Here is a 15,914-nt window from a genome sequence, read left to right on the forward strand (position 1 = left end):
AATAGAAAATTTAGTTATTTTTATCACCCACAGATGGCACTACAAAATAGAAAAAGAAAAATCTGAAAATGTTGCAAAGAATATTGCAAAAAATTTAATAACAAATTTTCAGAGCAACAACAACAAGACTGTGTCTAGGACTACCATTTTCAGATATCTGTACAATCATGAAAGTTGGAATTGACTCGTATTCAGTACAGATGTGTTATTTTATTTCTGCAACTGTTTGTGAAATTTGATAGTATACCAGGTCTTTCAGATACTTCCAAAGAAAAAAGTCGCATGACGTGAAGTTTGGCGAATAAGGAGGCTGGCACAAAATTGTGTTCCAGATGACGGAACTCCAAAATAAGAAATATCCAATGTTCCAAGGGAAAAAAACATTTTGACACAGCGATATTGCAATCCAGAACATACTATCAGCTTAATAAGAATTATAGTATGATAGTCTTTAGTACTTCGTTTTAACTACACCTATTTCAGATTACTATAGCGTCATCTGTATGTGGCAATGTAACTAAATTTCCAGTAAGATGAGAAAAAATTTACTGATTTCCAAAGCGTAAGGCTGCAAACAATTAATTTTTATAAAAATCCATCCATCCTTTTTAAAAATTTATTTTTAAAATCCATCAGTCATTTTTGGGTCTCCCGGTATCTTCTATTTCGATTGTCAAAACTGCATTTTCGGATAACAGAGAAAATGAGAAACTTACCGCTAACATCAACAAGTGCTCTTGCTGAGTCTGGTACAGCATCATCCGGCAAATCTAAATCGTCAGTCTTCGAAAACATTTGATTTTCCTCATCTGTAAGAATATAAATCTTTTTATGACAGTTTATGAATAGCACTTCTTTCCTTCAACTTTTCAACAATTTATAATTATGTATGCTGATGGAATAATATGACAGATTTAAATATAATATTAATTTGATAAAATTTTTGGGTGAAATTAAAATTTTAAATTTTTATGTGAAAAGTTATGACGATTAATTATGACATCTTTTGATATGTAATATTTACACTATTTTATAGTTATTGCTTGGCCAGCTTCCACTAACTTGGAAATATAAGCTAGCTATTATATTTTTTTTTGTTTTGCTTTTGTTTAATTCTATTATTTTTATTACCTATATTCTTTTTTACCAAATAAATTATATTACAAATTTTATGAGTATATGAATAAATTTCAACTATCTTTATAGTATTTTATAATAAAAAAAATATATTTAATTTTGACCTTTCATAGAAGATACTAAATAATTATTTTAAATTTAATTCAAAATTTTGTGAGAGCCTTAGATATGATCTGTAGGGCGTCTAGCTCTTTCTGTGTTTCTCAATCAAATTTCTAATTCAAAATGTGCTGAATTTGGATTTCATCAGACTCTCTAATATTCAAATAATATTAAGCCTCCATGATAAGTAACCTAAATTATTAAAAAAGATTTATGCATTTCTAATTAAAAAACAGAGAGAAATGGGATGTGTAACAATCTCGAAAAGTTTAGATAAACTCCACTTTTAGTTTCATCTATACTTATAATAAAGCTCAATGTGTGTGTGTGTGTGTGTGTGTGTTGGCGCTCTACAGGCCAGACCATTTGACATACAGCTACCAAATTTGGTACATGTATACCTTGGAGGTTGGGAATTTGCACCTGGGGTTCCTTTTTTCGAATTTTTAATTAGAATTTTAATTATTAATTAAAAACTAACTTTCCCGCCAAAAAAATCTTCCATTTTCCCCACCGCCAACTTTTCCGCCAAAAAAAATCTTCCATTTTTCCCATCGCCAAACGAGAAAGGCTTCAGTTTTTTTTTTCTCCCAACAGTAATGAGGCTAGGGTTAAAATTTTTCGGCGGATTATTACAATCGATTCTGTTTATTTTCTTAATGTTTGATGCATTTAAAATGAAACATTGTTAATTAATCCATGTTTCAGATTCATTCTGAAGTACTTTTGAATTAAAATAAAACAGAATAAAGGAAATTAAAAATTTCTAATCCGCATAGCGTTACCCCAACTGGCGTAGAAAAAATCACGTATTTGCATTACGTAACCGGCGAAGAAAATTCACGCATGCGCATTCTGATTGTTGCCATGACAACCGTTACCAACGGATGATTTAAATTATTTTTAGGTTAGTTGTAGGCTTTTGTAAGTAAATTGTATTTATGTTAGTTATATATTTTTTGTATATGCTTATAGTTTTAAGTACATCGTTTTTTAAGTAGTTTTTTTAAAACCTGTTTTCAACTGTTTATTTTAAACGATTCGTTTTATTTTCTTAGTGTTTGATGCATTTAAATTTAAACATTGTTAATGAATCGATCTGCTCATAATGAATCTAAGAAAATTTTGTTGACCAACTCTTGAGATATTACATAAATTAAAAAAGATATTCTTTAGTGCGCATAAAGTTTAAACGCTGAGTGACTCTATTTTCAGTAATCAGATTATAAAAAAAATGCTTTGTTTCAGTAAAAAATATTATTATATTAATTGAAGATAAATTCTTTCCACTTTAATTTAAAGCATAAATTCTACGGGTGCTAACAGAAAATGAGAGAGATACATATTACGTTATGACTGAAGGCCTTTATAATATTATGAATGAATTATATGATAATCAAAATTTGAAGTTTTAAAATATTTTGATGAAGAAGCTATTAAAGTAGAAATTGCATAAAATATTTAATTATTAAAATTTTAACGAACATTAAGATTGGCGAACCGGCTGGTCGCCAAAGGCGGCTAGTATTATATAAAGAGTTAACTAGCGACATAACAGCCTGAAGAATTTGCGATCTAAAATATGTTACGTATTCCCAATATATGTACAACATAAAAATATTTTTTTATAATACATTAAATAAAATTTTTAATATTTTATCCTATATAAAATATGCTTAAATATATTTATCGTCAGGAATAAGTATTGATATCTCAGTATACTTCCTTTTAAATTCTTCGTTTTCAAATTTTCATTTACTTTATTCGAAGTTTTGAAATGAAAACCATTTTTTAACAAAACAAGTAGAATCTCTTTAATAATCCTAAACTTTATGTTCATTCATTATGCAAAAAAAATAATAATTTCGGCTTTCAAGATATTTTTCAGACAATACTTATATTAATGTATAGCTAATGCTCGTAACTTTAAGAAGATAATCCAATTCGAATTAATTTATAATTGGATATGCTAATCATATTGAATGTTTAAATGAAATTTATAAGTATATTACAAACATTTTAAAAGTAAAAAAAATATTGAATAACAGATAATAAATATTGAGAATTATTACCTGATGGACAAAACAATATACTGTCAACTTTTTCATTAAGGAATCCTTCAGCCTGAAATGTTTATTTATTTTATTTTAAATTGCATTAAAATATTATAAATTAATGAAATTATTAATAAATAATAGACAGCTACCTCTATATATATCAGTAAAAAAAATGTTATTAACGTATAAAATTTTCAAAAGTTAGAATCAACTTAAGAGGTCCTTTTTGAGTTGAATTAAAAAACTTTTAAATGGAAATTATTTTATAGTAAGGAAAATATAGCTTGAGATAACGGACGTTTGAATTTGCTCTCAGAAGGCAAAGGTTAGCTATGTGAGAGCGAAGCTAAGACTGAAGAAGAAGTGGTCTCATTTAGATGACAAGACAATATCATTTGTTGAGATAACGATATTTAATTGTTATTAGTCAAGTAGAGATTCCTTCCATTGTCACATATTCGATACATGGAATTCGTTTTAATTTCAAAAATTTGGTTACAGTTCTTTCCACTCTAGTAAATAAAATCCGAGTAAATAACTGTGAAAAAAAATTACATTATTGTGTAGAATAAAAGAGGATTAGAAAAGAATATATATATCGGACTACCATTTGTAAGTGACTTTTGCTTATATATCAAGGTTAATTTCAAAGTTAGTAACGATTTCGTGCCGTTGATTCATATGAATGTTAATTATAAGCATTCACCTCAGATTGAAGATATTGTATTTTTTAGTACACATTCTTACTTTTCATCTATAGATAAATTTGTATTTCTTCATTCAATTTTTAATTATGTTGCTGCTATGCTCAATTTTTAAAATATAAGAGATTAAATCTTACCTACTATTTGTATTAACCATTCAAAAATATAATTAAGATGATAAAGACAAAACACTTATTGTATCACAATAGGAGCAATTACTATGTGGTAGTATTTCGTCTTAGTTGAGACAGACAGTTAATAAGACAGAGTATACTTAAATAATTATTCTTTTGATCACATATCATTCGTAAGATATATAATTAGATACTAAATAATTAATACTAAAGACAGTAATTGGTGTTTAGCAAAATATTTCATATTTTTTAATTCTATGATTCTACAGCGTTAAAATACTTATTGCAGTGTTTGATAATATTCAATGCTTTATAACTCTTAGAAACTGATAGCAATGAAATTGATTGAAATTAATTATATCATTTGTATAGATTAAAGAAAAACTGAATGGTCAACTTTGAAAAAAAGAATGAAAATCTAAGATATAAATGTACATACGTGTAGAAAACATATTTCGCTATCACTTATAAAGTGAAAAAAAATGTTTTATTTGAAATAGAATCAGTTTTGTATTGCTTCCTTATTTATGGCACATATTAAAAGAATGTCTTCCAATAATAATTTTTAAAAATCCTCAGCAAAAAAGTATACAACAGAATAATTTACCTCAACTTCTAATGGCTGCGTGATGGCATCTCTTGCATAACCTCCATATACTGGAGAATCTCCACAAACTTTACTTGAAGAGGCTGTACTGGCTTCCACAGTAATATTAATGGATCCGACAGTTGTACCTTTCAATTTCATTTTAAGACTTTCGCTTGTACTTTGTTGTATGCAAATTTCGTTATCCGATAAGCCACTGATGACTTTAAAACCTTGTGGATCTTGTAAGTTGACAGATATCTCGAGAAAGAATGCACAATGTTATTATACCATGGATTATAAAACCAATATGGATTAAAAATGTAATAACTTGTACTTCAGAAATGTATAAACTAGCTAATTGCAGATTTTACTCTAAAAATCAATAGGGACATAAATAAAATCAACTGTTAAGTGTCAAATTCAGCATCAAGAAATCAGAGCAATTGCTATTATAAACTTCATAACGGAGCCAGCTGCATTGCTTTTCAATCATTATTTTCATATACTTCTGCAATGCAATGTGCTTTGAATCTGACTTCATCTATAATAATGTAAAAATATATAAAGTCATTTCTTTGACCAATTAAATTAAAAATTTAATATAAATATAAAACAATACTGGTAAAAGCAGGTCATCCTTTTAAAAATGCAACTACTTTCAAAGAAGCATACATAATAATAATGCAATACTGGTAAAGGCAGGTAAAAAATATATGCGATTAAAGGATGATGATGAAAATTGCCATTTATGCTTTATTTATTGCCTACGCGATTTCGGGCTTCAAAACCCCCTAACGAAACAACATCATGTTCACACATGATAATAATTTTTGTGTAAAGATTCGAATTTAATCTTTACGTTTGCGTCCTTAGTTTTATTTTGTTTAAACATATATACACGAGTAAATAGATCGTTAACAGACGGCTCATTGGTATATTTTGTCCAAAATTTGATGCATTTCTCAAGGTTGATGGCAAAATATAATGCAAAACTTTATCTCTCTAATTTAAAACATCATCTTGCTTACATGCAAATGATCAGACAGACGAAGAGTTTTTATGCAAGGATTCTGAAATTAATTAATAGAAAAATTATTATCTGAAATTAATTAATAGAAAAAAAATTTCATTTATTTTTTTAGAATTGCATTGATAAATGATTAAAACACAGTTCTGTTTTTGCACAAATTACACAGCAGTTTAATTGAGGTTCTAAACCAAACGTAACATTAACTTCTACAATTTTAATTGTAAATAAAATTGTTTCTTTTTTTTTAATTCGACGAATATATATTTCAAGCATATATCATTTTTCATACATTTTTTTTCTCTCCTTCAGAGAAGTTAGGTGGTTTGAAAACTTCAAAGTTTTTTTTTTTTAAATATAAGTAAATATTATGGCTTTTATGACACTATGAAGATTATGACGCTTCAGTTTCAAAATATTATGATTGAAAATATCAAGCAAACAAATGAATGAATAAAGAACAATAAAGTTTCTAATTTCAAGAAGTCCACCTTACTGGCAAAGCAGCATCAGCATAGTTGAAGACAGATACTACAACTACAAACTCTTCTCCTCTAACGACGCTTATAGGAAGAGTATAGGATATAAAGAAGGCTTGGAAGGCCTTGATAGAGGTCATGTCGGATAATCCAATACCATCTTTGGAATTGATGCACACTGCGCTTCCATCCCATTCCGTTATGGTATGTGGAATATTGTCTTCGCCGCTATAAGTTCCGTCTGGGCTAAAAAATATTGTAAGAGTATTTTTTTAGTAAAAAATTGTTTTACAAAATGGAAAGAATAGTTTATATAATTAGGATCAGAAAAATTCTGGAGTGTTCACATCTCAATCTTTTTTTGTTTATTTCTGCATAATAATGTTTAATAATGTTACATAAAACATTCAATGTGAATTGCAACGTCCGTCCGCATTAAAATATGAAATAATCCGCGAAGGAACCTATCTTGTCATTGCAAAGAAAAAAAATATTCATATTGTGGAGAATAGTAGCTTTTGCTTTAACACTGTTTATCGTAGATTTGAAATGTATCTATAATCTTAATAAGAATCTTATATCAAATTTCCTTCACATATTCAGAAGGACTAGCTAACACACGTACGCACGCACGCACACACACAAACACACACAATTTTAAATGTTTGTAATTCTGAACACAAGTTTAAATGAAATTTTCAAATTTATGCTTGGTAATTTAAAAGTTCATACAATTTATAAATTTACATTTTTGTAATGTAAAATGTACATTATTATCGCAAACTTTAATTATTTTTGATATATTTTGCATGAGCTGAAAATTACATTTTCATATATTTAATTTGTAATAATAATTGATTTTTTTTAATTTGAGCTTTTGTTAATGTGATGACAATCGTTGATAAAAGCTAATTTTTTCACATTGATGTGCTAGTACAAATTAAATTTTATTTTTATTTTTTGCGAAATATATTATTGAAAAATAAGGTAAAAATATTCATTTAAAAATTCATTAAAAATCGAAACTTAATTTATAGGTTAAAGTATTGATATCATTGAAAAGAATGCTATTTTTAGCTTTAATTTGATGTAAAAATCATTTTTGTGCGTTAATATTTGCGGAAGTTATAGTGGAAAAACACCAAAATTCCGCTTATTTTTTTAATTAATTAAAATTCTCATTAAAAATTTAAAAAAAAACGCTCCAAAGCTCACATTCTAGGCTTCAAAGGTGTGTGTGTACACGTGTCAAATTTGGTAGCTGTAGGTAGAATGGCCTGGTCTGTAGAGCGCCAACATGCACGCATGCAAGCACACACACACACACATTGTGCTTTATTATAAGTGTAAATTAATGAAAACCTTTTAAATCTGCTTTTAAACTATAAAACACATATTATGATAGGCAGATTAAAATGATACACGCATGTAAATACGCCAAGAGCTGCGAGACTATTGCTATTAGAAGTTTCCTTAATTTACCATAGAGAATAATAATAACGATGATTTTAGACTCATAATTTTCACAATACTGTACTGGGGTCAGTTTTATCATATAAAGGTTGTTCAAATGGAAAGTGGACAAGTTGAATGAAAAAAATACTCTTATTGAAAATCAAAAAGAATTGTCTTGGGCGTTTTAACACATGTCCCATCGTTTAAGTAGTAAGTTTATGCATTTTCTCTAGAAAGATGGCGGTTGATTCTTGAGGAAATCTTGCATAGCTTCCTTCACTTCACCCTCAGAATGAAAACTGCTCTCTGTAATACTTTTTTAAGGGACGCGAAGATGCTGAAATCAAAGGGTGACAAATCAGAACTGTACGGGCGGGTGTTCCAACACTTTCCAATAGAATATTTTTAAGGCTGTCTGGGTTTCCCGCGAAAGGTGTGGGCGGACATTGTCATGGAGAAGATCATTTCTGTCAGAAGGCCTGGTCGTTTGCTTTTGATTGCTATCCGTACTTTTTTCAGAGAACTGTAACATTGTGTTGAATTGATAGTGTTCCCTTGGGGTAAGAAATCAATCACGAGTGGTCTTCTCCGGTAATCAAAGAATCAAAAACTTTACTATCGCGTGTTTTCCCGTTATGGACGTATCCATGTATAGAATGACTTTACTTTCGATCATTTCCAGTAATACGAACAACTTTCACTGATGAACGTTGTTTACAGTGTATACCTCCTATCACCCTTTATATCCTGTCCGGTAGTGCTGCTGTAGATGCAGTCATTCTGACGCAAACCCAAGTGTCCACTTTTCATTTGGGCAGCCCTTATACTATTAATGAAAACCTATTAAATTCGCTGTTATACTACACAACATATATTATGATAGTGCAATAAAAACGAAACATGCATGTGCAAATCTTTACAAATACATATGCAAAGAACTGAAATATTTAATTGAACTTTCATTATCAGTTACCCTGTCATCTGCAATTCGAATAACCAAGTCTCTGGAAAATAGTTTCTCACTTCAACGGCAGATTGTGTTGCACCTGGACCAATGGGTCCACCAGGACCCCCAGGCGCACCGCCTGGACCAAATGCCCCTTGAGGTACAATGACTCTGGAAATTTTTGCATCTGAAATTAAATGAATTTTAGAATAATGCCAAAATGTCATATCTAAATATATTTGTTTGAATCTATTTAGGAGGTATTTTAACAAGAGCAATTCAGCAAATTACAGTTATCATTTTTCCAGACTTCTTAAAAGTCTTTAAAAAGTATTTACGAAAATAATTTGACAAAAAAAAAATCATCTTTTGTTTTTTTTATAATAAATTTAACTTCCCCAGTATTGTACATTTTTTTCTAGATTCTTCGTACCAAGTAGAAAAACACAAGTGAATTTCCTTTAGTTAGCTTGGAATAAAATGTCATCAGAATCTTTAATTTTGATGAAGATATCAATTCTACTTCTTTTTTTTTTCTAATTACCAAGTTATCCTGCTCATGCAGAAGAAAACAGGTAGATTTCGCCTAAAATTTGATACATATTTTCAGTTTTATTATTCGGATAATTTCAATTTCATTCCTCTAATTCATTTTGTTTCATTATTTTGTTGAACAACTGGAATATTATCTGTTTATATAAGTCCCTCTTTAGATTTTTTTCGTATACCCTAAAATATAAAAATCTTATTTACCGATGTAAATAATATCTGCATTGCTGTTATTATATGGCATGATATTCCAATTCCTAAGTGTAGATTGCTCCTGATTAGCTTCAGATAGATACGATTGGAAATACGAATTTTGAAAAATATTTATGTGTATTGAAAAAGGAAAAGAAACGTCAAAATTTAATTTAATTTAAAAAAAAATTCTTATAGGCAGGAAATGATTTCTCATGAACTTTTTTCAATAATCTAACAGCGATGCGCTCAATAGAGATAAGTGCGCTTTCAAAGAGTACTCTTTATCTCTTTCCTTTTACCTCTTTCATTTTTTCTGCAATATCAGTTTGGGGAAGGAATCAGTGACACTGCGTAGTAAAAACAACACTTATTTACGTTATAAAAATTCAATACATTCGTAAATATCATTATTCACGATAATTAATGTTAATAGAGTCCATTTGTAATTATGTCAAGGGATTGAAATACCGCCATAATTATAAATATTAAAGAGTATCCATAATTATGATTTCTTTCTTTCTGTATAATTTATTAGTATTGTACAGAATACAGATAAATGCTATATAAAACTAATTGCAAATCAATATAATTTTTAGAGCTATATTTTTTGTCAGTTTTCGGAGCTCCACAGCTTCCTATACCAATTGGAGACATTTTTGTGTCAAGAGATTAGTTGATTCCTGGTGCAAGCTCATCGTAACATTTTAAATATTCCTATAAATATTATATGGTTGAAGATTCCTGAGAATCAATAAGTGTGTTTTCTTAAACCTTTGGGTATTCATCACACTAATTAGCAAATAATCAAGAATTTGTATTTATAAGAATTTCCTTATTGTATATTTTTAAATTATAAGAAAGAAAAGCAATAAAATGTTTGTTGCAGACTAATGTTGTTGTTTTTTTTAAATCGAGATCTTAGTTTAAAAATAAATAATTATAAGGATTTTTTTTCTCCTAATAATACTTATCTTCATAATTCCGATTTTAAAATCAATTATGTATTAACAAATTTAACACTTTTATTTTTGAATTGCGGGGAGTTCTGGATATTCTATGCTTCTAAAGTTTAATTTCTTTCATTTTATTTTTTCCAAAACTGAGCTGTAACATCACGTAAACGTCAGACATCTAAAATAAAGATAGGTTTAAACAGATTTGCTCACCAACAATATAAATAGAATAGTACTCTGTAAAATACTCTTTTGCTTCTTCTGCATCCCTATGATGAGCGTGTTGTGCCAACTATGTCCACAGTTTTAAAACAGGATTTTTAAATTATACTAAAAGATGCAACTTTCGCTTAGAAAGTTGTATTTTTTATGAAAATAAAGCATAAAGATGCGATTTAAAGATAATTTATCTCTTGCATATTTACGCTACAATTTTTTTTTTTTTTTTTGCTTTCAGAACAGAATTTTTTTTAATGGTTTTGCTTTTCTATATATTTTATAATTTAATCCTCCATTTATGTATAACTGTTTAAAACTCTCACAGGAAGCTAAAAAAGTATTGGATTTCTTAAATTTTTAAAAAATACTTAATTAATTTATTAAATCATTTTAGCCAAAATATAATTTTAATTAAACATTTTTTTGCTGATCACAAATACTAGAATATATAAATATATATGTTTAACGAAAGTATCTTGATGATTATAAATTCATTTCTCATCCTTCTGTTGAAAAGGTAGCATGCACCACGAAAAAACGAATATGTATCAATCGTCCTTCTCCTTTTGTAAAAATATCATTACAGGAATCGATATTATTCAAAAGATTTCACATTATACAAGGACCTTACTCTTCAACTCAAAGTCTATCCCCCAAGATAGATAAGTGAAGGTCATTTATTTATGGACCAGATAAGGCATCCATTGTCTATAGTCAAATCAAAATCCTTTGTATCCTAGTGAACGCAAAGATCTGTGAATTATTGTACTAACTAAAGGAATAGCAAAATAGAAAATCAAAGAATGACATTTTTATACCACTCTTAACTTTGTTTACTTATTATTTAAAAATTCAGGAGGCATAAATTTGCGTCTGCTTTTGCATCACATATATATATAAGATTGAAAAAACATAGTTTATTGCATGAGATATTGTTATGAATCAGCAATATTGCTTCCCATTGCAGTTAGTTTCATCCAAGATAGTTGGGAAGTAAAAAGATGAGAAATTCACGGATACTTTTGATGAATGTCAATGGCACTTAGCCTTGGCGATAAAATTTTATGCATTTTGCAGCTTGGCAGATTTAAACAAAAATTGAAGGTTCTCGAAACAAAAAGTATTATGAAGATATTTTTATTGGTATCCAAGAGTCGTAATTTCTTCGCTAAAATTTGATACTCTATCAAAGAGATTTTGTGAGAGAGTGTTAAGGCCAGTCAGAGAATTGTCACTTTCGAGTGCTATTATTTTTTAATGAGCTGCTCTTTACTTGTACTCTGTTGATTTCTCAAAAAGATGTCTTTCTGTACATTTCGGTTGTGCTTATAACCTGTCTTTCGTGCAATTCTTGGGGAATAAAGCGTTGTGTTCCATTACAAAAGTTGTTCAACTTTTCATCTTATTCTAGTTGGATGATTTTTCGAAACGATATTATCTATCTGCTTTGTATTTGGAATTTAAAATTATAAAGTGTTTTATCGATATTCTCTCATTATTATATCAAAATCAGAATTTGTTCTATGTATTTGATGTTTCATTAGTCCCTGAATACACATGAGCGATTTTATTTTGATATATTTTGACAAGGAAAATCTTCTTTTGTAATTTTAGAGGAACTTTACTGTTTTAAAATCTGAAATAATTTTCTGCGTTAGTTGGAAATTTAGAGAGACTATTGAAGTTAGATGTCTACACAAGAGACTCTAATATGGCACTAGAATTTTTGGAAATATTATGAAAATTATTATAAACATGATTTGATAGTATAGAAATGAATGAAAATTATATGCATTTGATGGCAGGCTTCTCTTAAAGTTCACGATTCTGTATAAATGGTGCGCGACTTTAAAATGCCAAGAATGAAAAATACCTGGAGAATACAAATACAAAATAACATGCCACTCTTTATAATAGATACATTCATAAGAGCAGTTCTTAATATATTTGGATAACAATTATTTTCAAACTCTTAATATATTGGATTGAAGCATATTAGGAAAATATTATCCACCCGAATCAAATGCTGGATCAAATATTTGAAAAATCACTGGTTTGCATCGCAAAATGTCAGATTTTAGCAGAGAAAAGGATCGATTAATAATTAATTTATTAATGAAGGTAAATAATTCAATTTTCATATCTTTAAAATGTAAATTTTCAAAATGTGATATTTTAAAATTTATATATATATATATATATATATATATATATATATATATATATATATATATATATATATATATATATATATATATATATATATATATATATATATATATATATATATATATATATATATATATATATATATATATATATGCTTACCAGGTCCAGTAATAGGCATCGGTCCATATGCTATCCCATTGCTCCCACCATTGGAGCAGGGTCTACTAAACAGAATTAAGTTGCTAATGACTAAGAACCCAGCATCCTATATTGAATAAAAATTAGAAATGTAAGTAATATATCATACACATGTTTCGGGACCGCGGTGGCCTGGTGGCAAGGTCTCGGCTCGTGAGCCGTAGGGTTTGAAGCTTGAGATCCGATTCCACTGAGGAACCGTCGTGTAAGGGGGTCTGTTGCACGTTAAATCTGTTAGGACCAAACGTCCTCCCGCTGGTGTGATGTGGAAAAGGAGGTACTAGCTCAGGTGTCGTCATCTGATCGCGGTTTAAAATTACGAGGTCCGTCCCAAAATAGCTCTATTATTGCTTTGCAACGGGACGTTAATATAACCAAACCAAACCAAACCATACATATGTTTCATATATTATTTGATAGAAAATAAACACATTTTATAAAAATTAGAAAATATGGATTTTAATTTTTTTAAAAATATTTACTGCACTTATTAATAAAATTGAATTTGTTCCATTTCCCAATACATTTTTTTCCTTATATCTGATTCCCTTAAATTCTGTACAGTTACAAACAACTCTACATATCCATTTATTGTTAAATGTATTGCTCTCATTTAATTTAGAAGGAATAAACTGTTGTCGATCTTTCAAGGGAACCTATGAATTATCAAAGGCAATACAAATGCCTTCAATACGAACTTGTTAATTCTCTTGAGTTTGGATATTATTTATTTATTTACTCGCATAGATACAACATAACCAAATTGTGGAATGATTTAATTAAGGCAGTGAATAATTCGATTGATACATATAATTAGAATATCGGCATTGTTTCATAAAGTACTGAAGTAGTAGTTCCCATTCTGATAAACAACAGTAACTTCTAAAATTTTAAATTAAAAAACGGCAAACTACTTAGGATCCTTTCGAAAATGTTTGCCTCTTGTGTGCATGCCTACAAAAGTATATTTAAGTAAGTTGTAACTCTTTTGCAAAAATTTATGTGTAGAAATTTTTCACGTACGAAAACTTACATACTATAATGCAAATATCACTCAGCATATTATAAGGTAAGCAAAAATACAGTTGCAGTTTTAGTCTTGAAATAAGGGCAACAAATTCAAATGTCTAGATTTCTTTATATTTTATGTAAATCTCGTATTCATCAAATATATTTCATAGATTTCAAAGGTTGAAACGCGCTTTAATTTTTTAGCTACATGTGAAAATAATAATTGTAAAAATGACACACGTAATTTCAAAAGTGTTCAAAATAAAGTAATTAGTTTAAATTAATAAAGCGACCATACCAATAATTTTCAGAAAGTTAAAATTTTTGCACGATCCATGCAAGTTTGGCGATTTTCAGTTTTTTCCCTTTCTTCCGCTATTTAATCATTACAAAACATCTCCATACCTACACCATTGCAATTGGCTGAGTTATATTTAAATGAAAATGATAAGAAACACAAATTAGGAATAGAGACTTCTGAAGAAACAGATAAAAAGTTCATAAGAATAAATTAAGTTTTGTAAATTCTGCCTCGAGCTACAATGAATTTATTAATATTTGTATAATTTACTTTCAAACTGAAGAACATCGATTTTTAATTGAAAAAGTATATACTTTGGCTTAGAATTATGACAAATTCAAATTATTACCAAAAATTCTGAAAATTATTCAAATTTATGACAAAGTGAATTCTTATATGCCCATTTCAGGCAATTTTTTCTAAATAAATATAAAGGAGTCAAATCATGATAATACATGAAAAATGATTAGTGTCAATTCAAATTTTGAATCTTCTGCACAGTTTGGAAAAAAGAAACTGTTCGAAAATAGGTGAAATAAAAAGTAAGGAAGATTATTATTGTTAACACTTAATATGGGTACTTGTGATTTCCCGAATACTCAGTCAGGCTTGAGAAAAAAAAGGTAAAGTTTTGAAGCTTTGACAGAGTGTAATATTCCGCAGTTGTCTGTGAAACTATCAGGTAAATATTCGAAATTTGTTGTAAATATTCTTTTAGCTGATAAACATTTGTTTATGAGAGGTACATCAATACGAATTCACACTAGAAGCATGAACTTCTTTTCTATGGAATCCAACATGGGGAATTTGTTTTAGTAGTTTATAAAGACTTCGCAGCTGAAAAATCATATAAACACAACTTCAAATGTCCTGTAAAGGATTGAGAAAAGGATTTTATGAGGTAAAAACATTATCATTAAAAAAATCTGTATTGCCATTAACATTAAAATTCTAATGACTGGGTCCAAATGTACCAAATGGGCTTAATAACAGGTGGGCTCGAATGGAAAATTAAAAGACACAGAATGTCTCTCCCATGCGATTCTTTGGACTTGTTATCATCATATCTGGAGTGTTTCCGGGTAAGATATAGTTGGGAGAATGTTCATATTTCTTCACTCAAAATAAATATTACCTGGAAAGCAGCATAAGAGTCTTCATAGGATGATGAATAAAAAGAATCGGTTGGGTTGATTTTAGAATTTGCTTCTGATGGTTCCAATCCTATAAAAGTACATTTTTTTTTAGTTTCTTTAAGTATTCTCACCGCACTTTTTACTTTTATAATTCTAAAGTTAATTTTAAATTAACCTTAGAATTATAAAAGCTTTTAAAAAGGTTATTGGAAGACAGAAGAGAACATCAAAATATTTTTGTTCAAATATCACGAAAAAATTAATTTTATTAGTGCTTAGTCCCATTGCTTATAATGTTGATCCGCTTGGAATCTCAATTTTATATATAAGAATAGTGTCTAATTAATACTTAAAAATATAGATTTTGACGCATTTCATGGATCAATAAAATAAGTTAATAATTATTATTAGAGGATAATGAAAAAAATAAAACTATGATGTAACAATGCATTTTTGTTATGAATCAATATTTTTTTAACGGCAGTGATTACCAGTTTAAGTTTATTGTGTTATATTCATAAAAGTAAATCAAATATTGCGTATGCATTCCTAT

The 15,914-nt window shown here is 28.5% G+C and overlaps 1 protein-coding gene across 1 annotated transcript in view; it reads right to left on the bottom strand.

Moving 5' to 3' along the window:
• LOC129962274 (murinoglobulin-1-like) overlaps positions 1-15,914 on the bottom strand; it is a 60,554-nt gene that overhangs the window by 16,635 nt on the left and 28,005 nt on the right. Inside the window, exons 18-24 of the mRNA XM_056076020.1 lie at positions 15,361-15,449; positions 12,875-12,980; positions 8,658-8,817; positions 6,247-6,475; positions 4,742-4,981; positions 3,312-3,363; positions 717-809 (exon numbers count right to left, since the gene is read on the bottom strand). Of these exons, the coding sequence (XP_055931995.1) occupies positions 717-809; positions 3,312-3,363; positions 4,742-4,981; positions 6,247-6,475; positions 8,658-8,817; positions 12,875-12,980; positions 15,361-15,449 (969 nt within the window). The remainder of the gene's footprint in view (positions 1-716; positions 810-3,311; positions 3,364-4,741; positions 4,982-6,246; positions 6,476-8,657; positions 8,818-12,874; positions 12,981-15,360; positions 15,450-15,914) is intronic.

This window comes from Argiope bruennichi, chromosome 2 (genome assembly GCF_947563725.1).
Source record: "Argiope bruennichi chromosome 2, qqArgBrue1.1, whole genome shotgun sequence".
NCBI classification, from domain to species: domain Eukaryota; kingdom Metazoa; phylum Arthropoda; class Arachnida; order Araneae; family Araneidae; genus Argiope; species Argiope bruennichi.